Here is a 25,708-nt window from a genome sequence, read left to right on the forward strand (position 1 = left end):
GGCAGCGGGGGCCGGCCGGACGGCTTCGCTGCGACACGCCGGGGCCTGGCGCGCACCCGCTCCCTCCCTTTCTCTCGCCAATCACAGGGCGGGCGGGGCCGTGGCGCGGCACGGGCCGCCGCTTTCAAACCGGAGCGGGGCAGGTTGGCGGCGGCGGCTGGTCCGTACCGCTCCCTCCTCCCCGCTCCGGTCACCGGCGGCGGCGGCCGGCCAGCTTCCCGCCCAGACCCCTCAGAGGGGCTCGCGCCGGCTCCCTCAGCCGCGCACGTGCTTGGCGCCGCCCTCTCACCCGGGCCGCGCGTGCGCAGAGCGCCCTGGGCGGGAAGCGCGGTGGCGGGGGGGGGGACGCCGAGGGCGCGCGGCTGAGGCGACGGGCGGCTGAGGCGACGGGCGAGCGCCGCGCTCCCGGCCCGTTATCCGCCCTGGCGTCGTCCACACACCGCCGTGGTAGTTGAGGTTCATGTCGGTCCAGAGGACCTCCCTGGAATGAGATCCGTTCTTTAAGTGAGGTTCAAAATTTTGGGAGGAGTTCATCCGTTTGAGGAATTCTTGGCTGCTGGAACAGTAAATGCTGAAAGATGGAAGTGGTGCTTTACATCAAGCTGTGCTTGGTTTCCATTATCTTCAGGTTTTTCCCTGTAGGCAGAAATTTGAGGTCAATAAGCATGGAGGTGACCAGATTTCTAAAAAAAAGCAAACCCACAAGCATGTAAAGATAAATTCAGTCATTACAGGGCTTGCTCTTCAAAGGGATTTCTATCTGCGGATGAAAGACTACAACTGTTTGAAATACAAAGTTTGGCTTCAAGACCTCAGATACTGCAATTTTTCTTGTAAATAACTATGTTGCGATGGCTCAGAGTAAACCTTATTGCTCACCTGGAATTTCTGCAACGTCTTGTTTTATAAAGCCTTCTTTACAAAACTTGCAGCCTGGGCTCTGCGGTAGGAGCATGGGTCACCGCATGGGAGGATCTAAGGCCCTCGATCCAGGTGTGCTTTTTCCCAAAACTGTGGGACGTGCGTGCAGAGGAAGGAGAGGTCATGGTGTAGGCAGGAAAACAAAAACTTCAGAGTTGGACGCCTGCATCCTATTTCTGTGCATGGGGATGCAGTGGGGCGTAGTGGAGACTAGTGGATAAAAATGTATCCTTAGTGCAACTAATTCCCTACAGAGGAAGGCTAGCCTAGAACAGACAGTGCTTATCAGAGCATTTTAATCTGCGACAGGTCAAGCTGGATGAACAGCTTTTGGCTTTTCATACAGCAGCATATGCCTTTGCTAGAACAAAAGCCGTAGTTACAGTGGGTTTGGGTTAGGCAGCACTTTTCTCACTTATGCTCTAATAAACATAGGTTATTTGTGGTAATAGCATAGAAAGTAAGGAATACTGTGTACAACTGAAACTGAAAGAAAATCTAGACAAAGCCTATCTCGTTAATCAAATTCCAGCTGAGTATGGCATCAGGGCTATCATCTCCAATCTCAGAAAGATGTTTCTTAACAACCACAAGCAATCAGTATCTTTCCTTTTGATCAGATTTGAAAGGCTGGAGTCTAGCCCCTTAATTTCCTGGTAAGGATGACACTGGAAGTCAGACCACTGTAGGATCCTGGCTTCTACCTGGAAGATCCTCTGATCAAGCACTAATCACATCCAACCTTGCTTATCCTGGGAAATCAGCAAAACCAGAGCAACAACAGAATATTGCCAGAGGATTTTTCTGTTCAGTTCATTTTCACTGATGTTTAACCTCCTTGAGGAAAGTTTTTGACATGAGAGCTTTAGACAGTTTTCCACATGATGATTTTTTTTTTCTCCAATAGCTAGATGAGCTAAGATGCCTTCTTGGTCTATTTCTTTTTATTTGGTTTGGGATTAGGACTCTCCTTTGTATGTGTGGTGTTGTTTGTAAAGACAGATTAGCTTATTTTTTCCCTCCAGGAATAAAACAACTTTATAATCAAAATCCAAAATGACAAAAGCTAAATTTGCTGCTTTTTAAACAGACATCTGCTCACAATGTGTAAACCAATAAATAAAATTGCTTCGGGTTAGTTACATGTTGTTCACAGGGAAACATAGCTTAATTTTATCACATGTAAAATACAGATAATGAATTGCATACCAGATAAATTAAGAAACAGGCTAGCTTTTGTCTTTGCATTGTTAGTATACAACCTGGGTATGTTTTAATGAGATTTTTCAAAGTTCCTACCCAATGTTACATTTGTCATTAGTATTCTGCTGCAGTAGTTGTATACTAAGCATATTTTTCTCTTGACAGACTATAAAGAACACACTATTCATGCATATTTAGGTAATAATTTTGATATATTGTCATTTGCATACAGGCTGGTGGAATTGTAACCAATTGCTGGACTGTGTCAGAAAACTATTTATTATATAAGTGTGTGCATATGTCATTCAAAGCAATTAGTGTGCTGGGAGAGGATTTCCAGAAAAAAGGAATCACTTTTTTTTCTACTTTCTCCTCAACTATTTAGATAGTGTTTCTTCTTTCTCTTGATGGAAAATTTCTATAATCGATTGAATACCTAGAGTCCAAAAGGTCCAAAACATACCCAAAGGTTTTAACACAGCCCGCATTTGCTTTGTGGTGATCACAAGGAGCCTGGTCTTCTGGAGCAGGACTCACAGTGACAGGGCTGGCTGCACAACCTCAGGTATTCTAAGATGTAAATCTGCCATTTTCCTGATCAAGTACAGTAGTTAAACAACTTTCCCTTCTATTATTTAAACAATAGTAAGAAAGTGATTACCAGAAGGAGGTCTTTAAGATAAACATACATAGATATCTATCTAAAATCCTCTCCCCCAAAGGTAATTCAGGAAGCCCAGTTGTGGGTTTTGTCCCGCTCTCTAAGACAACTCCCCCCAGTCTCAGTTGTATGTTCCTTTACAAAACCAGCTAGAATTCTTTTGACTGCATGTACTACTGAGCTTTTTCCTGAGCTGGCTTAATTCTGTAGGAAAGAGCTCAGAAGTATTTGTGAAGATGTGGCTTATCTTAACGGTTCCTTCCCCTTCCTGCTTGTCTTTCCTGACAGCACCCATTAAGCTGTACAACCCTATTCAAATGTAAACATCCTACTAGCCATGTCAACATAGTATATTCGTGAATTACTGAGCAGTTCCAAAATCAGCACAGCAGGAGACTGGGAAGGTCATTTTGTACAAGACAAAAACAGGGGCAGGCCTCTAAGCTCCACAAAACATAAATCTAATTTTTTTCTACTTTAAGTATGCTTGGTTGTCATTTATTCAATGTTTTCACTTTATCACTAACCGTATATTATATTACTACTATATTAGACTAACATTCTGTAGTGTCTATTAGATAAAATCCTTTTAAATCTAGTAGACACTTTTACCTATTGATTTTCAATAAATAATATTAATTCAGTGTATTAAGATCCAAATTCTCAGAATTTATAGAGAACCTCTAAGAATGGGATTCAAGCACCAAATTTCTCATTCTCTGAAGTTATCACAGCATTTCATATATTATATTATACACATTTAAATCCTCTTTATCAGTTATGAGACTATTTTAGACACTCTTAAATTATCAAGATTAAATTGGGGCATTTTTCCAGCAGCAGGACTTCAAGTTCAGATACTATTGGCTAATAAGGAGAGAAAGCAGACAAACCAGCTGTTGCAAGACACAGAACTCTTTGCCTTTGATCATCCATTACTTGATTCATGGCCAGGAACAATCATGTGGGTTTAGCAGAGGATAACAAAGTTTAGTGGGTGACAGAGAAATGGAGAATAAGCGATGTCAATCAGAACACACTACCAACCTTCTATTCTTGTAATAAGACTACCACCTGAATTTAAAGCAGTTTTCCAGTCCTCTTTTGGATTGACTATTGGCGTGATGAAAGACACTTTTTTCCTGCCCTTATAGCAAGAGAAATAGGACAGACAAATGAGAGAATAATAAATAAGAAATTTGCAAAATTATTAATATTTTACACATTAAATAATTTGTATTTCTCAGATTCGTTTTCTAAACTAGTTTATTCTACACAGTTAATCTCTCATATTGTAAGGCTGTCTTGCTTAGAAACCTTTTACTATTTTCCTATCTTAATGCTAAAGGTGCAGCAGTTTATAGAGGCTATTCAAACTGTGCCTTCAGTTGTATCACCCCTTACTCCTTTCTTATTTCAGCAAATAAAATGGTAGCTTTACCAAACATTTTCCAGAAAAAATAATTCTGATAACTTCAAAGAATTCTTGGTATAATTTTGACTCTTAAAACCACTTACTAGTTTTCCTGTTGTATAGCACAGCACTCTCCCAGTTGTACACTATGTTCTAATAACTTAATATTAGAACTAAGTAATGAACACAGTCATCTAAGAAACCCTGTTTGTAGAACAGTAACATTTTCACCTACCAAAATATATATTCTATGAGGATAGGATGAAGATATGAAATTCAGGAAATATAGAAACAGTAAAGAAAAAACTATTTTAAGTTAGTTATTACCATTTTAAAGGAATTGCCAGGGAGAAGACTGTTTCATATAATGAATCAAAGATTAGATTAACCTAAATTCCTTCAGATTTTTGTCCTTTGGCTTTTGCTCCTTCTGCCTTTCAGGCACAAAATTCATACATACAATGCAGTAAATCTTTTAAAATTCAGAATCTAAACACACAGTCCATATCTGCTCTGGTATTTGTGTAAATATTCTTTGGATATGTAAATAAAAGTGACACTAGTATGTGTACATAATGCTATTAGCATGTACAATGCAAATGAATAATGGTATCTCTGACAAGACAGAGATAAAAACCAGATAACGCAACTTAAAACTTCATCACACTTCTGGCTTCTTACATTTTAACATAAATCTTCATATTCCTATCAAAGGGTTCATTTGGATTTCTAAATATTTAACAATGCTATCCCACTTTTTCACTCATCACTTTGAATGCGCTTTGAAAGCACTTTGCACTTCAAAAAAGCCAAGGAAACAACATTGTTTCTACTCTGCAAAAGTAGAAACTAAGGCACAAAAGACTATTTTTTTCAACACTGGTATTTCAAATCTCAAACCTCTTCATTAAATTATGCTAGTGTCCACCAAAATGCAGGGCAACTTCTTACAGTCCTTTCTTTTCCAAGTTACCTATCATGATAAATGTAGAGCCTTAGAAATGAGCTGACTCAGCACTTTAAAATTGGGATACATACAATGCATCTTCTTGTACTTTCAAGTAACTGGCACTCTGTAAGAAAGGTGCTTCTAAAATTATGTTTGCCCAGGCAAAACAAAGAACAAAAATGTAGTGATTATATTATACTTAAGCTATCTACCATTACACAATTATATGCTGGATATATTGGAGGAAAAAGAATATTTATTTAACAGCAGTATTGTAAACATGCTAATGTATCTTATCGTTACAACGTGTGAAATAAAGAGAGGATTCAATGTTTCTGAAATTTTGTCAAAACCCCTTTATTTTATAAAAATCACAGGATCCATTTAAAATCTTAACTGAAAAGATTTTGGCAAGAATTAATCGGAAATTAACTAACTTCAACTTGATTAATCAGAAATTAACTTCAGCTGTCAGCACATAAATGAGTTTACCCATGTAACAGTACTAAGCAGCTAGAGTTTGATTCAATATGTGTGTGCTTAGATTTGTCCAACTAACTGAACACTACTACATCCATACGCTAATGTTTTTCTTGCCACAATGACATTCGGTATGAAGTACTAACAATATGCTACCTTCAAAATAATTTTCCCATTTAAAGCCAGAAAACTGCATCTACCTACCACCAACTAGAGACATTTGGAAAGCCAGTGAGGACCTATGTAGCTTTTTCCAAATCCAGCAACACTTTACTGAACAGCATTTTAATCTTTTTCTTCTTCAGCCTTACACAGACTTTTACAGGGTAGTTAATTACTCTTGCCTCTTCCTGTGGTAGCTGTTGGATTTGTCTTGATACTGGTCAGCTAGACACCATCTAAATCTTTCTCTTCATCACTCTGCCATCCATGAGGGATGTCCACCAGGGTCTTCCAGATTAACTTCAGAGATCTGCCATTTTGTCAGTATAGCAAAATTAATCCACCATTGTTCAGTAAGGTTAAGAAAATAGAGTTCCCTTGAATTTCAGGTGCTGGGTTGGGATTCCTTTACCTGATCTGCCGTATCCATTCTTCAAAGGAGTTAACAGTGACCAGTATATACCAGAAATGACTTTATTTAGTAATTAAGGATAAAGCCCATTAAATGCAAACAACTGAACTACAAAAAAATGTGTAGGCTCAGCATTAAGGCTGAATGTGATCTTTGTTATAGTCTATATAGACTGAAGAATGCAACTTTATTGAAACGGCTCAAACTGTGTTTGGTCTAATAGTCCATTTAATGCAATTTTGCTTTTTCACATTTAAAACATACTACCTCTTTTGTGGTACAGTTCAGCAGATTTACTGACCAGCTGTTACATATTTAGTGTACAGCTATCATATGACTATTCTGGATTGAAAAGGGAGTCCACGTCAGGATCTGTATGACTGCAATGCAAAGTGGAACCAGACAGATCAAGTAGAACATGGCATCATGAAGACCTAAAAACAAACTGGTGAAGAAGATGAAAACACAGCTTTCAAGATGAAGAAGAGCAACTTTCATGGTCAATTCACAACAAATTATTTTTAAACCATTCACATTATATACACGTTACTGTGTACAATCAATTCTAAATAAAAGAAATATAAATATCTCAGATATCAAATGTACTTCAATTATATTTTCTAATTCTACATACAAATATGTATTTTGTGTTGTTTGCACCTTTCATAATAGCTGGGACGAAATCAGATAATTAGCACACAAAGGGTTAATTTTAATACACTATAGGCAACCTAAGAAATCCTGTTCACTACTTTAGTACACATCTGTCTTATGTAATACAGAAATCAATTTAAGCAATACAATCCAATTATAGAATGGAGCATCTGAAAATGTGTAGTAAGACTGAAAAATCTGGAAGAGAAAGAAAAGCAGAAAATGGAAGCAAATATTTCAATATGAAATGACTTTATTTAAGTTAAAATCTGTGCTACTATCCACATAGTGTGTTGTTATAATTGCTGAGTGCTAGATGGAAGTAATGATTAATGCACAAAATTAATGTATGGTGTAAAGGACTGTTTGAAATATCAAGCCTTATTTAGTTTTGTTTTTAAATAAGTGATTACAAGGTAATATAAAATATAAAAAGAATACATGTGAAAGTAACACTCATTCTTATTTATTCTTATGGATGCATGGTATTTCCTCATCTAAATCTTCTCCAAGGAATCAGAGATAAAAGCATCAACAAATATGAATCAAAAAAGAAAATACAGGAGTTAAATTAGTTCTCTTTTATGAACAGTATGGATTCTGACAGCTCAAAGCATACATTTAGGCATTCATCTAGTAGCTAGAATCATTATCTGCTGGCATTCTGTTAATTATTGGATTCTAATTACTTAAATATCAGGAAAGTCAACTCAAGCTGAGAAACAGCCCCTAAATGAACTTTCTCTCCATGAGGCAGTTTATGGTATTTTCTGGTTTTTTTCGTTAGCATTCAGGGATGAGATAGGAGACTCACAGAACAGCTATGGACATAATCCAAATAAACCCTGAAATCTGTGAAAAAAACTTGAGCAGGCTTTTGAATAAAACTTAAAAGTTTCTCTGAATCATAAAAGAATCAACTCACGTCTCACTGCATTTAACGGAAAAAATGCTTGCCCAGATTTATTCCTTAGTACCTACATAAACTCATACAACAATCACAGTTTATCTCAATGTACATGCTAATACTACATAAGAAAACAAAAAAACACAGGCTTACAAGTGAATTACTTAATCACTTGGGCAATTGCATTTAAGACTGGAAGTGTTCACTAGCAGGTCACTGGTCCATAGCCAATGTTTATTGGCAGTGACAATAATTTACCATTTGGACATGGTTTACTGGCCTGTTATTCAATTGCATTTTCAGTCCACCTACAAGTAAACAAGGGCCCACATCATGCACATCACCATCACAACTGCCAATAGTTAACTGTATGAGCAGTGTCAGCAGGGAGGCCACAGACAAATTACTTACCTATCTAAAGATAAAAAGAGGACTAAGACACAGTTAACAGAATGTTGGGGTTTGTACTTGGGCTGTTTGCGCACTAAAGAGGATTGCAGGTTTCAGTACTAAAATTATTCTGTCTTTATACGTAGACTTCAGGAGGGACAAAAAAAGAAAGAACATCTGCCAAATCACTTGCACTGGTGCAATCCTGATTCGGTTTCACCGGAACAATATTAGTTTAAAAAAACAGTATTACCTATTGTACTGTAAAACCTTAAGTTACTGCAGGAATTATGAAAAATATCTATAGTACACAGAACAAGGAATGGGAAAATATTTCATTAAGGGACTGGGATAAATCAAGAGTTCCACGTCTACATTTTTTGCACATGCACGAATAAAACATACAATCTTCCACTAAACAGCCCTAATATCACTCTGAATAGAATGTGATGTAGTCCAGTTATTCAATATGAAAGCATTGACAGTTTAAAGTGCCTCCAATAAATAATGAAGGGTTGCTGTCAAATAACTTCATTCTGAAGAACCAATTTGAAAAGCACACTTTCAAGAGAACTTGGCTGTAGTTGCAGTGGCTCTCCAGAAGAGGGAGGTTTTAAACTAAGTATCTTTTCCATAGCGAACCCCCCCCCCCCCCCCAAACTAAGCCCAAACGAAAACAAAACAAAACAAGCCCCAAACCAAACAAAAAAAAAACCCCAAGCCATATGGGGCAGGTAATGCTTTGCTATGATGATGGACCAAAAGAAAAAAAAAACAACAAAACCAGGACCACTCCATTCTGCAAGCTATTGCTCAAATTTTAAGGATATTAAAAAAATACTTAAGGTAGCTCCCACTACAGAATGCTTAACTGATATGTAGTGACCACATTCCCTAAGAATGTGGTATAATGTGTATATTAATGTATATAGAATCATGTGTAACAAATGTGGAACTGTGTACAATAGATAGGCCAGCCTCATGTGTGAAAAAGGTTACATCAAAAAGCAAGACGACTTCTGGAAGAGAGATACACTATTCATAGCAGAAGTCACACTTCCAAGTTATGATACCAAGTACCAAGAGATACGGGATTGCTCCTAAGGAAGAAGACATCACTGTGACCAAGAAGTCACATCAAGGCAGAAGTAAATACTGGTACTGGTAAGTAAGAAGTTGGGTGATGTTAATGGTCAATTCAAAGGCTTCAGTACAGTGGAAGAGAAAGACAGTCTAGGTGTCTGGAATACCTAGTCTAATACATTACTGGGATGACTGTTCAGAGATAAGCATTTTCTCATGAATCTTAACCGTCCACCTGGAGTGTGATAATACCTCACAGATGAAAGAAAAAGGGGACTGAATTTTCCTTTCTTCTAGAATTTTATTCTCTGTATAAAACCTCTTCACTGTCTTATGAGCTTGGGTGCTCTGCAGAATACAACTGTAACAGAAACCACCAACACAATGATGAACTATTGTCTCAAAAGGTCTTCTGGGATAAGAATTTCACTCATAACATGCCAGTTGCCCTAATAAGCTGCTTGGGAATGTGGTCTTTACTGAGGCAGAGAACATGTGAATTGCTCAACAACATGATGGCAACAAAAGACAGGTGAAGCTTAAAAAGCAGCAACTTATAATTGGTTGGTACTCTTAACAGAGTTTTGGCACTCTAATGAAGCAATAATGAAATATCCTGATCATGGAGGATGTCAAGGAGTCATACTATCACATAGCTGAGGAACCAAAATGTAATCACTGGAATGACAAGGAGGTATAGGTGAGGTAGTGTCATCTTACAGGCCTTTTGCTGGAGGCATAAGAATCAGAAGATATATGATTTATCCCAGCAGATAGCTTCTGATGGATAGATTTTTTTTAATACAGTGTAAGATGAGCACCAAAGAGAATATTTATGAAGCCCAATTCTGAAGGCAGTATGCTATTAATAAAATGCTATCAAATGTATAAGATAAATGAAATAGGGGAGAAAAAGACACACCCTTCCCCTGTAAGCTACGACCTTTTTTTTTTTCTTATATGCAAGTTGAAGTCATCCAGAAATTTTGTGAGCTCCAGCATTCCATGTGGTCTTGAGTAAGCAATATACCAAGAAATGAGGAATGAGGAAATGAAATGACAATATTACACAAAAATCAGTGTGAACAAGAAAAGCTTATTTCCATAATTTTCAGCTGTAAACTCACTGCTGGAAAATGTGTTTTACTACAGCAGAAGCCTGGAAAGTTGCTGAGAATACAAAAATCAATGTTCAAACTTTTGATGCTGGAGGGAAAGATAAGGAAGACATCTGGACATTACTGAAGAAGGAGACCACTGATGGTCTGCTAATACTTTTCTGCATTCACTCCATGGAATATTAACCTACAAAACAGACAAAAAAAACCCCAAACCGAAACACAGATAATAAGTTACATCTTATTAAGTTTCTTTTGCCTTGTAAGAGGATCTGTGAAATAACTGGAAGAAAACTAATGCAACAGATGGTATCTGTATATAAAAAGCAACTGCCTGTCTATAACTGTAACATACCCATCTTTTCACTATCGTTAAATACTGGAACTTTGTTCACAGAATCAGAATAATGGAATGGTTGAGGTTGGAAGGGACCTCTGGAGGTCATTTGCTCCAAACCCCTGCTCAAGCAGGGCCACATAGAGCCAGCTGCCCAGGACTGTGTCTAGATGGCTTTCAAGTATTCTAAGGATGGAGAGTCCACAACCTCCCTGAGCAACCTGTTCCAATGCTCAGTCACCCTCACAGTAAAAAAATGTTTCCTGATGTTCAGAGGGAACTTGTGTTTCAGTTTATGCCCCTTGCCTCTGGTCCTGTCACTGGGCACCACTGAAAAGAGCCTGAATCCATCCTCTTTGCACCCTTCCTTAAGGTATTTTCATATATTAAGATCACCCCATGAGCCTTCTCTTCGCCAGGCTGAACAGTCCCAATTCTCTCAGCCTTTCCTCATAGGAGAGATGATCCAGTCCATTAATAACCTTTGTGGTCCTTTGTTGGGTTCTCTCCAGTATGTCCACATTTCTCTTATACTGAGGAGACCAGAACTGGACACAGTACTCCAGGTGTGGCCTCACCAGCGCTGAGCAGAGGGGAAGGATCGCCTCCTTTGACTGGCTGGCAATACTTTTGTCTAATGCAGCCCAGGATACCATTGCCTTCTTTGCCACAAGAGCACATTGCTGGCTCATGTTCAGTTTGGTGTCCAGGACCCCCAGGTCCTTTTCTGCCAAGCTGCTTTCCAGCTAGGTGGCCCCCAGCATATGCTGGTGGATGAAGCTGTTCCTCCCCACGTGCAGGGCTTTACGCTTCTCCTTGTTGAACCATGAGATTCCTGTCAGCCCATTTCTCCAGCCTGGTAAGATCCCTCTGGATGGCAGCATGACCCTCTGATGTATCAGCCACACCTCCCAGCTTTGTGTCATCACCAAACTTCCTGAGGGTACATCCTGCCCCATCATCCAGATCATTAATGAAGATGTTAAACAGGACTGGACCCAGTATAGACCCCTAGGGTACACTACTAGTTACTGGCCTCCAACTAGACTTCATGCAACTGGTCACCACCCTCTAGGCCTGCCCATTCAGCCAGTTTTCAAAGCATCTCACTGTCTGCTCCTCCAGCCCATGTACCAAAGGCTTGTCTGTGAGGATCTTACAGGAGACAGTGTCAAAGGCCTTACTGAAGCCCAGGTAGACAATATCCACTGCTCTTCCCTTGACTACCAGGCTAGTAATTTCCTTGTAGATGTTTATCAAGTTGGTCAAGCACATGACGTCGCCTTGGTGAAGCCGTGCTTACTACTACTGATGATTTTATTGTGCTTAATGTGCCTGGAAATGGTTTCTAGGATTAGCTGCTCCATCATTGTTGCTATGGTTTAACATTCAGTTCAAGAAATAATAAATAATTTAGAATTCAGTAAATAGTTTATGATTTTGGACTGCATCTTCTCTCTTCTCCCAATAAACAAAATTGCTGGAAACTCTTAGGACATACTTATTCAAGGCCCAAACATTTTGTTAATGCAGAATAAGGGTCCTCTGTGCTATCTTCACAATTCACTACCACCACAGCTAATCAAGTAAATGCTTTCCAGAACACTTAACAGATATTGCCAGCTTTGGAGAGGAAGGACGGACACAGCTGAGATTGTATTGGCATGGGTCATAACACTTCATTACATATAATTCACATGTGTGAAATTCTTTTTTTTTCAAGACAGTTTGAGCATATTTTAAGCAATCACCTGTATTAGTTTCTGTTTGTCCCCAAACAACTTGTCCTCAGGCAAGTGTATTTTAGCTGTCTGCCTATTGCTGAAATCTGAGATCAGCTGATAGGGTTTTAATATGTATAAGTAATTTTAGCTCAGTCAATGGTCTGAGTATATTGGCATGGGAAAACTGACTCCCTAGAAACAATCTTGAGTAGTCTGGTCTTTGTGGACTGTATGTCCACACTGTAGTCCATTTGCAAAGTGAACGACATGCATGTTCACACATACATATACAGAAAAGACATGTAGACTGCTTCATATTTAAAAAAATATTTTTGAAGGGATGGGCAAAAGAAATTCATAGTATATTTCAGGTGCTCTTTGATTAACTGCTCTCAGCTTTGTACCTTTATGCTGTTCCTTGCCCTAGTGAAATAAATCAATTTTCAGCATGGCTCAAGTGAAAATATAGGTTTTAGCGATTAAGCATTCAAAGTATTTCAACTCTATATACAATAAATGTATTGTTGCTATAGTCAAGAGGCTACTTATTGTGGAAGAAAAGATTTATAACTACTCTTATTTAACATCCATCCACAAAGGGATCATTTCTCTGATTGAAAGGGATCAGAACTCTAGTTTTTATGTTTCAAATCTGATTTTCTCTGAATCATCAAGATGAATATATTCAGCCCTCTCATATCCACATCCAGTTCAACCTACCACTCTTCTGCAAAAATCATTCATCTTATTTGACATTATAATGAGATTCATGTCTTCTTCACATCATCTTACTGGCTGGCTATCTACAGAATGCATTAAAATAAAATTAACTGTTCTCACACATAGCCTCAAACTTAAGCCACCTTTGTTTGTGTCAGGATGCTTTTCTGAAGACCACCTGTTGTCCTTTTATGTCATGCTTTTCCTCATACATTTTTTTAGAAAATTCCTCAAATACAAAACATTGTCCTGGCCTTAGGTGACACATAACTCCTTTCTCCTTCAAGAGCTATCTCCACAAAAGTTCATATACAATTGTCTTCTATGTATTTTTTAAGGTTTCTACTCAAAATTTAGGAGAGCTATGTAGTTCTCAGGATATTCATGTTGTTCTTGCAAGCAAATCCTAATCAGGACTGATTTTTGCCTTTTAGTCCTGACTTCAGTTATTCCTTATGTTGCCACTTCCTCTTGTTGGTCATAATTAAACAGCCTATGACCCTTTTGGTGTACTGACTCCCTGTTAATTTGCTTTTATAAAAACCCATGCATTTCCAATGTGCTAACTAACAACCACAGCTTTATGCTGTGTATTAAGGTCTCCAGGGACTGCATTAGCATTAGAATGGTAAGTAGTATTGAAGCCAAAATTATACTCCTACTTGAGGCAAATACCCTCCCTCCAGTGATTATACTGCTTTTTCTCAAACAAAAATGCATCTTAAATGCAACCCTATTAGGATTATATATTTCAGGAAGTAGATTTACGAGATAAACAAAACACAGAAGCCAGGACAACATGTATCTTAAGAAGAGGTATTAGGTGATCTAAAAAACATTTTTTTTCTTTTTTTGCAATAGAACAGGAGATGGTCAACTACTGAAATGTATCCTTTGTTTTTCAGAATTAAGTAGATATCCTCATGTGTATTGTTTAATAAATGATTTATTCTTTAAAAAATATTTCTATTTCTACACAGATAAAAAACAACTGGAAAATATTTTTAAAGCACTCATATTTTTGAAGTGCAGTTGATGCAAACTAATTGCAGATTAATTTGCTTTTTAGATTACAGGATTATTGTATGTTAATTCCTATGATTTAAAGTATCGTTTTTGAACTCACCTTGGATCAGGTTGAGTAACTTCATTATTCAGGTTCTCATATCCAAATTGATTTAGTATTGTAACCACAAGCATTGGAGCCAAAGATTGGGAAGGCTTGGTAAATAAAGCATTAGTACCAAAAACCATAGAGGAAAGTGGTGATCTAAAATATTTAGGGGAAAAAAAAAAAACAAACGAATGCACCACACAAACTTATTAGTATATTAATTACAATAGTGATTTTAAAAATCCTGTTAATATGCAAATACTATCATGATCTTTAGCTTTATATAGTTCACACATTATAGCAAACAGATCAGCTATCATAATGAAATTTAAACTTCTTTGGAAATGAAACATAATAAACCTCTGGCGCATATATACAGCTTGGCCCCAATTCTGAAATTACTTGCACTCAAGTTCAACTTTGTGCACATTGAGTAATTACTGAAGTTAAGTTAGACTGAACAGTGCATGGAGAATTAATTACAACTTAAGGGATTACATGCATGAGGCCAGAAAAGGAGGCATTTTTTTTCTTCATGAAAGCAATAGCTCTCACCTTTGAGGGCAAGTCCTTTAAGACACTGACCAGAATTGAATCTGCACTTATATAAACATTGATGGAACCAACAGGAAGTTAACTGCACTTTGATAAAAATCCAAAAGATCCATGAGTTGTAATATGCTACATCACAGCAGGTTTTATCAATTTTTATTTCAGTGAGATAACAACAACCAGTTAGACTTTGAAATTTGGACTTTAAGTAGCATAGGCAAAGCTTTCTGAATGCCTTTTCCATGTTAGAAAGGCCTTATTCAGAAAATTCTATAAATGACAATAGATGTATATGGTTACCAAATAATTCAATTGAAGATAACAAAAATAAAACCACAAAAAACTGAAGGACTTGGCTTATACTATAGTATAATTAAAACTAGAAATGACCTAACGATCTGTTTAAATTACTCTACTGAAGTAACCACAGGAAACTTCATTCAAGTTTTTATCTTCACTTATGCTAAGTTGCTCTTACAAAAAATGCTTCTGTGTCAAGGATCCAAGATAATTTACTGTCTTTACTTTGACATAATCTAGTTTACAAAAGAGTAGCATGGCAAAGAGAAAGCATATTTAAAAAAAAAACAGTTACAACTGACATACCTCCGCTTGTGCTTTATTAAATCTGCATCAACAATATCTGCCAAAGGCAAATTGAACAAACTAAATGAAGCTTGTACAATTACCCTAAAGAAAGACAAAATATTTAAGATGTTCATAGTTCTTATATACACTTTCATAATGAAATCATAACTGACATTCTAACACATACATCCCAACACTGACATTTCCACAAACATACAAAGCTGAGACATTCTTTAAAACACAGTGATTTATCTGTTTAAACAGCAGTTCTGAAAGCATTACTAGATCTATTCTTAATTGAGAATTCAAAATTGATATGCAAACCTAAAAGGTGGGGGTTTTTTGCTTTTTCTCCTGGACACTGGTGCAAAAGGTCATAAATACTTGCTTGGGATTATCAGTAAATGTCATTTAAAATGACACGGAGAAAAGAAACACCTTAGAAGAAAGAGAAACTGAGAATTTCCTCTTGAAATCTGAAAAGGACATGAGCATTACTGGAAAGACTACATGGAAGACAAACTTCAGAGTGGGAGAATTTGAAGAGTAAAAAGATTTTATATGCATTCCTAGACAGGTATTTACATTATATATATATATATGCATTTAAACACACACACAGATAAAGCCGACTCTTAACAAACTGCTAAGTGAAACCTTAAACTCAAATATTATGATTTCTATGTGTTATTAAATTTTGGGTGTAATTAGCTTTTACTTACAAGAGGCTTTAAACAATTAGCACTTTAAACATACAGTTTTTAGGTACCTTAGAATTTTTTTCCTGGGGAAATCAAAATATATCTTCATCATTTAAAGTATGCAGGTCATGAAATTCAATTTATTGTTCACACAGTTCAGTCTTACAGTAGCCAATGACTGAAATACTGAAAATAAGAATGAAAACAGGGGAGGGGTGGGGGATATGAAGAAAGGAGGGTAGGAAAGATCACGTAGAAAGCAAGCAATGAAATAGAAACTGAAGAAATAAAAATGAACTGCTGTAACACTATTCTGATACAAACAGGTCTTTACTTTTAAATAAGGTTTTCCATGTATCATAATATACTACTTCTGTGAAAATACTACTTCTTGGCATCGTACTTACCCAGTACCAGTGAAAATGTGACTCAGTATTGGTTACCTAACAGATACCTGACTTACCAATATTTGTTTTGCAGTGCAACATAACAAGCGTTCACACAATACAAAATGAGGTCTGAGCTTTCCTAGCAAACAGTCTCTGAAAAGTTCCACTACTGAGATCTTTTGTGTCTATGTGGATGAGAAGAGATTCTGCTTCCGTGGAATCTCATGTTAGAGCAGATAAGTGGCTGGAGGCATGTGGCTGCAAAACTTAATTACTGTTCATATTTAAGGCCTTTTTTTTCTTTTTTTTTAAAGCAGAAATTAAAAGCTGAAGCTGAATAAAATGAAAGCTGAGAAAAGTTGTAACTGGAATTTCAACTTTTCTGATGAGTGAAACAGAACAGAAAGAAAACCATAAAAGCAGTGGCAAAGTCTTCATGCTATTAAAAGCAAGTGTCCACTCTGTTAGAATTATTTAAGCCATTATCTATGAATAGTGAAGTGTATTTACTTACATGTTTGTTGTGAGATAAAACGCCAACAGATAATAGTGTTCTGGCCCTAGAACAAACATGACAGCAGCAGCTACTCCTTCAAAGTAAAAGGAAAACAAGATGATTCTGTAATAACCAAACTTCTTCAACGAAGCATGACTGAGAAGAACAAGGCACTGAAAAGATAATATATACACATATACAATGAAAAGATATAATACAATATCTCAGCATTAGGAGAGCTATAAAGCACAAACCAGACATAAATTATTACTATCCATTAAAGAAAATAAAACCCCCAACCCTTTCTAAAAAGTGCAATCCAAAAAAAAAAAACCACAAATTGAACAAAGAGAACTGTCTATTGGCTCATTCTATGCTCCCTCTACCTGGTAAGAATGGTCTCCTTTCAGGCAAAACTAGCCAGCTCAGAACTACTATATCCTGAGGAAAATACTGTTTCGCACATTGCCTAACTATTATTTAATGCTCATGATCTTTATGTTTGATATCCCTTAAATAATTAACTTTGCAGTATGTTAACTGTAAACCAAGCATCTTGCCATTTGAATTTTAACTGCTGATCAAAAGTATTTTAAATTTTTTTCATTAATATACTATTTTCACTGCCATTTATAGACATTAAGCATGACACTTAAGTTGATAAAGCAAGCTCACCAAGACAGCTGATCTAAGCAAGTTAGAGGCTTTACCAGCAAGTAGAGAAAGGCAGATGCCAATGGATAACGTGTATGGCTGCATTTTAATTCCACCGATCTTAGCAGCAGTAATCCACGTGAGAAGCTAGTGACAGGCAAACTCACGAAAATGGTATTAAGTGCTGATGATAGTATGAAAAAAGGCTAAGCTCTGCTATATTGTTCCTCACTTTCCACTTTAAACAGGACATTTTCTAATGCATTGTGTTTTTTATTATATGAGCCTATGTCACTGTCTACATGTATGTGGTCCTCCTCACTGTCACAAAAAATACTCACAAACTTTATAGAGATACACATTTTCTCCTTCCTTCTGTGTTACAAAGATGACCAGTGTAACATTCAGATGACGAACAGGAAAGAATTCTTGTACATTTGTTCCCACATTTAAATGCTTTAACATAATGAATAAAACCAGGATGCTACAGTCAGAAAAAGATTACTGTGGCAAATGCTATTCTAAAGAAGCTCAAGTTTTCTACTTAAACCAATGCTCAGGGAGGTGAAACAAATCTGGAAAGTTGGCATAAGAAAAAAATCTGGTTGTAAGAAACTTAACATCCCCTTGGCTGTTTTCAGGCATTTTGCAGAAAAGTGCTTACATTAGAAATGGTAGGGGATTATGTAATGCCTGTTATTGTAAAAACCATGACCTTGTCTCCCTATAATTGAGAAATAATGCTGTCTCAGGAAGTACTTATGATTTAGAAAATTCCTTATTACCTGCATGTTTCTAAGACTGCATATTTCTAAGAAAAATACTAACTTAATGATGGAGATTTAAATTTGTTTGCCTATGTTTCAGCAACAAGGTTTCCCTTGTAGGCAGGTTTTATTCTTCACACCCACTACTAAAAGGAACCTAAGACAGAAGCTGAATTCTAGTTTAGTACAGGCTACTGAAGCACAGTTCATAAGAAGTGACTTTATTTTACATGGGTTGGGTGCTTTTCCAGTTAGTGAAGTTCAGGACATTGCCACCAGAAAATTCCCTTATTATATCTTGAGCTCAAAGGGACAAAACCTGAGAAAAATAAGGTCACAGCAAACTCTCTATGGTTCAGTGACCTTCTAGACAAAGAGTCTCTGGGGAGCAGAGAGAGATGCATTTTCTGAAAGATTGTCCGCTTCACACTGTCACACTGATTTTATCAACAAAAGTGATTGCTATATATTGAGTGTAAAATTATTTAAGCTTTCCTAACTTCTGTAGTTTCTGATTTCTTTCCAAAGTTCATCAGCGAACTGTTTGAGTGAATGAAAAAAACCTATTAAACCTGTGGTAAAGATAAAAGTTGAAATGATAGATATTTAGAAGTTATGGAATAGAGAAGGTATGTTTAGGTTTTGTATGTTATATATGCAAAAGCCAAAATGGTAACTGAAACTGAGCTATGAATTCCAGTTGCACTTTCATGTATCTTCTTCTTTTACATATTACTTACTGAAAACCATTACAATTTAATGAACAGAACAGTCTGATTTTCAGAAATGCTGAACACCATCAGCACCTCAGCACTCAGATTTTGAGTATCCTGACTTTGATCACCCAACAAGTAAACACAGTGAAAGTTTTAGAAGATCTAGTGAAAGAAGTTAGAAGGGAATGAACAGGAGAATTTTTTTATTCACTGCAGAGAAGTATGTTTACATTCTGTGGGACAAATTTTTGCTGCTTTTCTTGTTCTCACACATAACTCCTTTGGCTTCTCTTTCTCTTTTCTTTTCCAGTTCATTACTCCTCCCCCCCATTCCTGACTGAGGTCTTGAAAGTATGTCTCTCCCTACCCAGTAAATGTAGCTGACCAAGACGCTGAACAAAAAAATAAATGGGAATGTATTATTTTCCAAAAGCAGCTGTTTAGAGTTTCATTTGCTTCCCATGACTGAGATACCACATATTTCAGCAATGCTTTTAATACCTAATAATTTTTCTGGTGTTTTGTGCAGTTTATCTCAGAAACTTCCTGAAGAGGAGATTATTCTTTCATCATGTATTACAAATCAAAAGCAAGGAGAAAAGAATTCAGAATTCTATAGATTTTGCTTTTAGAAACTTTTTATCTTGCCCATGTTTTTCATTCCTTTATACTTAGGTATTATAAACCCTGTAGGATACAAAACATTCACTCCTTGCATACTCACATCTCACATTCTTGTAAACAGATATGCTACCAGCCTTCCTGCTTGTCTGTTCTCGCTACCGCACCCTTACATTTGGGTAGGCTGTACAGAGAGGTACTTTTTTCTTGTAGAGCACTGGTGAGCTAGATTTGTTTCTCAGTATGGCCAACGGCTTATGCCAGATACAGCGTTTTTTCAACAAACAATGTAAATGGATAACTTAAACTAATGAAAACTAGTAAAAGACCATGTGTTCATATTTTGAAATAAAAAAGTATAACTGCCTACCTGAGGGCAAATAAAGCCTGCTCCATACATGATACTTCTTATTGAGGAAGAAAGGACATCCTTAGGAATAAGATTATCCGCAAAGATCATCATAAAATTGTTGCAGAAGGCTAGATGGAAGACTTGGAAGAAGTTCATCGTTACAAAAAATAAAAAGTTTTTCTCCGTCATAATCTGTTTGGTCAATGAAATTACCGAGGACCAGGAGAGAGCTCCATCACCATTTTCCCGATTAGCATTCTCCGTATAAATTTCTCTCTGCTCATATTGACTAGTACTATATTTGCCTGTATAGCACATACAAGCTGTTGCTAATGCTGCGACCAAAACAGTGAAAGCCTGAAAATAGGCAAAATTTTCCATATTATCTGATATGAGACCACAAAAGAGAATGCTTGTTGATCCAATTAATGTTGCTACTTGGTTATATTTAATAAGCTGAAGCCTACTTTCATGTCTTGTTGAGATTTCTGCAAAGAGTGCACACTGTGCTAGAAGCACAAATGTAAGCAAACCGTCAAAAGCACATAAAGCAACAATAAGATGAAGTCCACTTAGCCAGTCACCTTCTTCATAATGTTTCCAAGGAAACCAAGGAAGCAAAAAGGCTAATGCATATAAAGGAGCTCCATATAAAATTGAAAACTGGCGTCTTGAGCAGCACGCAAATTTGGAGTTATCTTGAACATACCCAAAAAGAGGATCATTAATGGCATTCCATATCATAAATACAACCTGTGACAAAGAAGTAAAAAACACAGCAGAATTTATCATTAGTGTGATTTTTCTGCAGATGTAATACAAACACAGAAGTAATACACACCATATTTATTTAAAATAAATCTCTATTCAAAGAATAAAGAAAGATGAAAGCTTCTCGGGTCAAAACAGACTCCAGACAAAATCCTTAAAGGATTATAGTAATTTTGAAAAACAAGATGAATAAGTAGGCAGGTGCCCAACTACATGTGAAAAAAACCCCTGTCTCTAAGACGTCACTCTTTCAAAAGCTTATATATCTGGGGTTTCATCTTGCAAAGCCCAGATACTACTCTCACAGCAAGTAATTCAAAACATGAGCTGGCCCATTACTTTCAGGAGACCATTTACGACAAGAGTTGCTCACATGGATAACAACTTACAGAATAAATGCAGTAGTTAAGTACTTAAACGGTCTGTAGGAAAATACTAATGTCAAACATACCTATGGAGCTGAGGTGCAAGATTAGTTCAGAACATTGCTTCAAGCTACCAAAGGTAACAATCTTTTCAGCAATTAAATTCTGGAGTTTTTTAGTCTAAAGACTGTAAACAATGTGCTTTATGTGTACTTTCAATTGCTTACGGATTAACTACATTTAAAATTAATTTACTGTATAACTATTTGCAATGCATCCAAAATGAATTTGTAAGTCAAAAAATGACTTTGCTATGATAACACAGACACATAGCACAACATGGTAATCAAAATATTCCATTGTACAATACCTGTGCTTGATGAAATGCTACTTCTGAAATTTTGTATCGGTTTAAGAAAAGCTTAACGTAGTAGAAATTAAAGATACTGTTCAACATTCCAGCACCTAATGTAGTCATGGAATATGCCAGTGCATTAGGATGAATTCCCAAAACAAACTTCATCTTCCACAAGTACAACTCTCTTCTTCCTCAAGTTGCAAGAAAGAATTACAGAATCATGGTACAATCATTTTCCAAATTAAAATGACATCAGAGATTTCCTTGTTTCAGAGGTGTAGAAATGGATTCTTAGCGGAAAATTTCCCCATTCTTACTTCCTTTTTCTAAAATGAGAAACACATTTTACTGAGTTATAAGACACTGAGCACAAAACTGAATAGATGCAAAATATTAAGAAGTCAATGACATCTAAATATAATCAGTGCTTAAAAATCAATGCAACAGGTAGACAAAAATTTAAAAGAATCCCTTCTTAATCGGTGCACACACTCAATATAAAAGTCTGCTATTGCAAACACAGTTCTTGGTGTAGAGTTCAAAGTAATTGCATACATTTTACATCTTTCTTGGTAGCAACATTAAAATTATGGACTGTGTAGGAATGAAGTGACTCAATTTGTAACCTTATGTATTCCATTGCTATGAATGTCAAATACAGCATGCACTTAGACGAATATTTCTTTCAAACAAATACCAAGTTTTGTCCTTGTATTTTTAAATGTTAATTGTTAACAAGCCATGGAAGCAATACTTTCACCTAATAAACTAATGAGATATGAATAGAAACCATAAAACAATCAAAGCACCTTTTAATAGTTTAAACATTTTCATTGTATAAAAGACTGCATGTAAATAAAATCTAGCAAGTAACACATGTACAGCACCTCAAGTATGTTCAAATAACAAGAGATTCAGCCCAAGAATACAGAGTTCTTTAATGTATCAAACAGATCTTCAGCCAACAATGTTTTAATATGCTGACTTTTTCCATCTATCTAGCAATTAACTTAAGCATGTTTGGTATCAACTATCCCATGAAAACAGCTAGCTCCAGGGAACCTCTACCTTTTAAAGCAGAGTAATGACTAGGTAAATGTAGTCTTCGACCACGTTTGATTCTATAAGCCCAATACAAAAATACTTCTCCCTAGTATCTGTTTTTAACTGAGGCTTTATTCATCTTTACATCTACTTGAAGGAAGCCGTCTGAGATACTTCAGGTTCAAATTTCAGCCTTACTATGGCACACTAACTCCAGAGCTTTACAACCTGCTTTTTGTCAATACTCCGCACTTTGCCCTTCTGCGTATTAACAATTTTATCCTATATGCAATTTTCAAAAATCCATCAAAATACTTAGTTTGAATATCTGCTTGTTCAGCTTGATAAGCAGATCTATAAGCAGCTCCCTGAACTCCTCGTAAAAATGACCATGAAAGAGACAGGAAGTGAAACCCAAGGCTGCTTCCAACCTTCCCATGTTTTTTTTACAAAGTGGCTGAAAACAGGCTCCTGTGAGGGAAGATGGTTACTTCCTAACCGCCAGGCAAGGGCCAGGCAAAAGCCATGCATCAGGTCAGGACCGGAGAAGTGTCTGTTCTGGCTAAGGCAGATGATGGAACAGCAGTTTTTCCACCCCCCAACACAGGAAATGAACTCTCGAAGAGCAAATAAAATGCGGATGCATTTTTGCGCATATGTTTAAGATGCTCTAACATGAAACAAAATGCAAAGAGTAGATAACTTCACTTTACAGGTGAGAAAAATAATGAAGCTGACAAACAACTTGAACCAAGTTTTTTCTAAAGCCAATTTATTTGTAAGAATATGACTGAATTTTTAGATACTTGAGGACGATTGTGATGTATATTTTCAAGTTCACTTGTCACAGGGCTACAGTTACAGAGACAATTCCATTTTCTGGTGATGAAATTTTGCATTTTTGTAACAAGTTTGGTTTCACAAACTTATACTGAGAAACTTGAAATGAAGAATAAGGTTATTGAAAAGATGCCCATTTGAAATGTTTATTTTTAAAAATCAGTTTGATATTACTAACTGTGAAAGTCATTACTGTGTGTTATTGACAAGTGTCACTTTTTTTTTTTTAAAGTACACGTTCAAGCCTTCACAAATATACTTAAGTGATTTATGTAGTAGATATTTGGCCTTTTGGAAAGGTAGATATTTCGTGACTATTTCTTCCTGGAGTCCCCTGCACAGGTTTTCGAATAGAGAATTGGAAGACTCTCCTTTCCCTGAAATTCCATGAGCACCAAGAATAAGTGTGCTTCACACTAACAGCACCAGCAAACTAACAATCACTTCTCAAATCATGTTTGAATCAATTCCTTCCCACACACAAATTAAAAAAAAAAAAAAAAGAGGTGCCCTCAACTTCAGAAAATTTGAAAGTAAGAAATTTGAAATTTCTTCAACAAAAACCTTCTAACAATGCGCAAACAGGCCTCTAGTGCCATGACTAAGTATAATACGCAGGATCTGACACAACTCTTTACACTAATTGGTACATCTGACTGTGTACCTTGTTTACGAAATAGGTTCAATTAGAAGCTTAGGTACCACACTTCCTTTCCCAGAAGATGTGCTCTTTAATTGTACTACAATGAAATCATGGATGAGTATCCCCTCCCTCTTCTTAAGTCCGCCTTTACATTGAGTAGGTTAAAGCACAGGTGTTCACACTTTGTGACTCACAGAAGGCAAGTCACAGTTTCAGAAATTTCTAGTGGTTACAACTGTGTTAATACAGGTGAGCCAAGAGAAGAGACTGTTTAAACCAGTGAGATGCAGTATGACATTACTTGCACTTCTCCCAGAGCTGGATGACAATCGCTAAAAGAAACTAGAGCATGCGTCTAAAGAAGAAAAGTGGATTCCAGAGCAGTAATAAATTTTGACTGAAGCATGCCAGCTGTCATCATGCTCTGCTCTACTGGGTCCCAAACTGCAGCGTAATGCTCACCGTCCTGACAAACTGGTTGGACACCAGTCTCTTCCTCATCTTTCTTCCATGACTGGAACCACATTAAGACACAACTAAGAATAAACGCTTTCCTAGTCCTGAGGGGTAACACTAAGAGGGAATGCTGCTGAAGCAGAGGGGAGATGCAAACGGAGAGCACTTGGAGAGGGAGGGCAAGTGGAACTGGTGGATTGCCGCCACTCTTCCCAGCCCGCCGTGCTATGGCTGCCCAAGCGCTGTAACGCTGCGACTCGAAGAAGGCAGCGGGCTCTGGAAACTTGCGGCACTGGAAGTTTGGAGGTGCTCGTCTGTTACAACTGGGCAAATCAAGCCAGTTTCTCCTCAGCAGCTCCCCAGATACGGGACGCGGCTCCCTCTTCCTTGTACGGGAAAGAGCCGAGAGCCAGCGGCGACCGCCCGAGCGACACGCGAGGACGGAAGCGGCCGCTTTCAGACGCGACAGCAGCTGCCACGGCTGCAGGCTCCAGCCGGGCCACGCTCCCCCCTCCTCTTCCGCACTCCGGCCCCAAGGCTGGCTCGGGAGGCGGTGGGGGAAGGCGGCCCACACCTGGGCGCGACGCCGGTGGGCAGCCGCGGCTCGGGGGCCGAGCCCCTCCTCACAGGCTGTCCCTCACCGCTCCTCGGGGAGCTCCCGAGACGGGGCGACTGGGAGCCGCAGCTCTCCCTACGCCTAGCCGCGCTGCGCTGCCCCACCCCGGGCCGTGCCGGCTCTGCTCCGCCGCAGACCCACCGGAATACCCCACAGCAACCTCTCCCCGCCATTAACCCTTCAGAGCCCCAGCAACCACCGCCCCCCTCCACGGGCACCAACCCACCTCCTCTGACTGGAGGCTGCGCAGCCGGCTGCTAGGGCGGGGCGTAATTAGCCCGGGCCAACCTTCTCTTCGCTCTCATTGGCGGCTTGATACGGCTTCGCTTTATGACTGGCGTAGGCTCCTTTCGATCTGTCCGGCGGGCGGCTTCCCATTGGCTCCCCGCCGGGGAGGTGAGGGTGTTGTGTTTGAATCGCGGGGAGACGGTGGGCGGGTGGCTGTAGCTTGCCACGTTGCCGCCGGCAGCTTCGCGCAGCCCGACCAGGAGGGGGAGAGGTTCGGCAAAGTCCGGAAACGCTCGGCAATG

General features: G+C 38.0%; 1 protein-coding gene across 2 annotated transcripts; it reads right to left on the reverse strand.

The window, feature by feature from the left end:
• Positions 1 to 5,479: 5,479 nt before the first annotated feature.
• LOC142045253 (transmembrane protein 180-like) lies at positions 5,480 to 25,425 on the reverse strand. 2 transcript variants are annotated; one of them, XM_075058544.1, is made up of 7 exons: positions 25,405 to 25,425; positions 21,592 to 21,905; positions 20,104 to 20,838; positions 16,994 to 17,148; positions 15,408 to 15,491; positions 14,262 to 14,405; positions 5,480 to 6,647 (listed from the first exon to the last, which is right to left on the reverse strand). In XM_075058544.1, exons 2-7 carry the CDS (start codon positions 21,742 to 21,744, stop codon positions 6,518 to 6,520), a joined length of 1,401 nt encoding a protein of 466 aa, XP_074914645.1. In that variant the 5' UTR covers positions 21,745 to 21,905; positions 25,405 to 25,425; the 3' UTR covers positions 5,480 to 6,517. The 2 variants fall into 2 exon arrangements, with proteins under 2 accessions (XP_074914645.1, XP_074914646.1); XM_075058545.1 differs by having other exon boundaries at positions 6,516 to 7,054.
• Between the last annotated feature and the right edge of the window lie 283 nt (positions 25,426 to 25,708).

This window comes from Buteo buteo, chromosome 27, assembly GCF_964188355.1.
Source record: "Buteo buteo chromosome 27, bButBut1.hap1.1, whole genome shotgun sequence".
Taxonomy (NCBI): domain Eukaryota; kingdom Metazoa; phylum Chordata; class Aves; order Accipitriformes; family Accipitridae; genus Buteo; species Buteo buteo.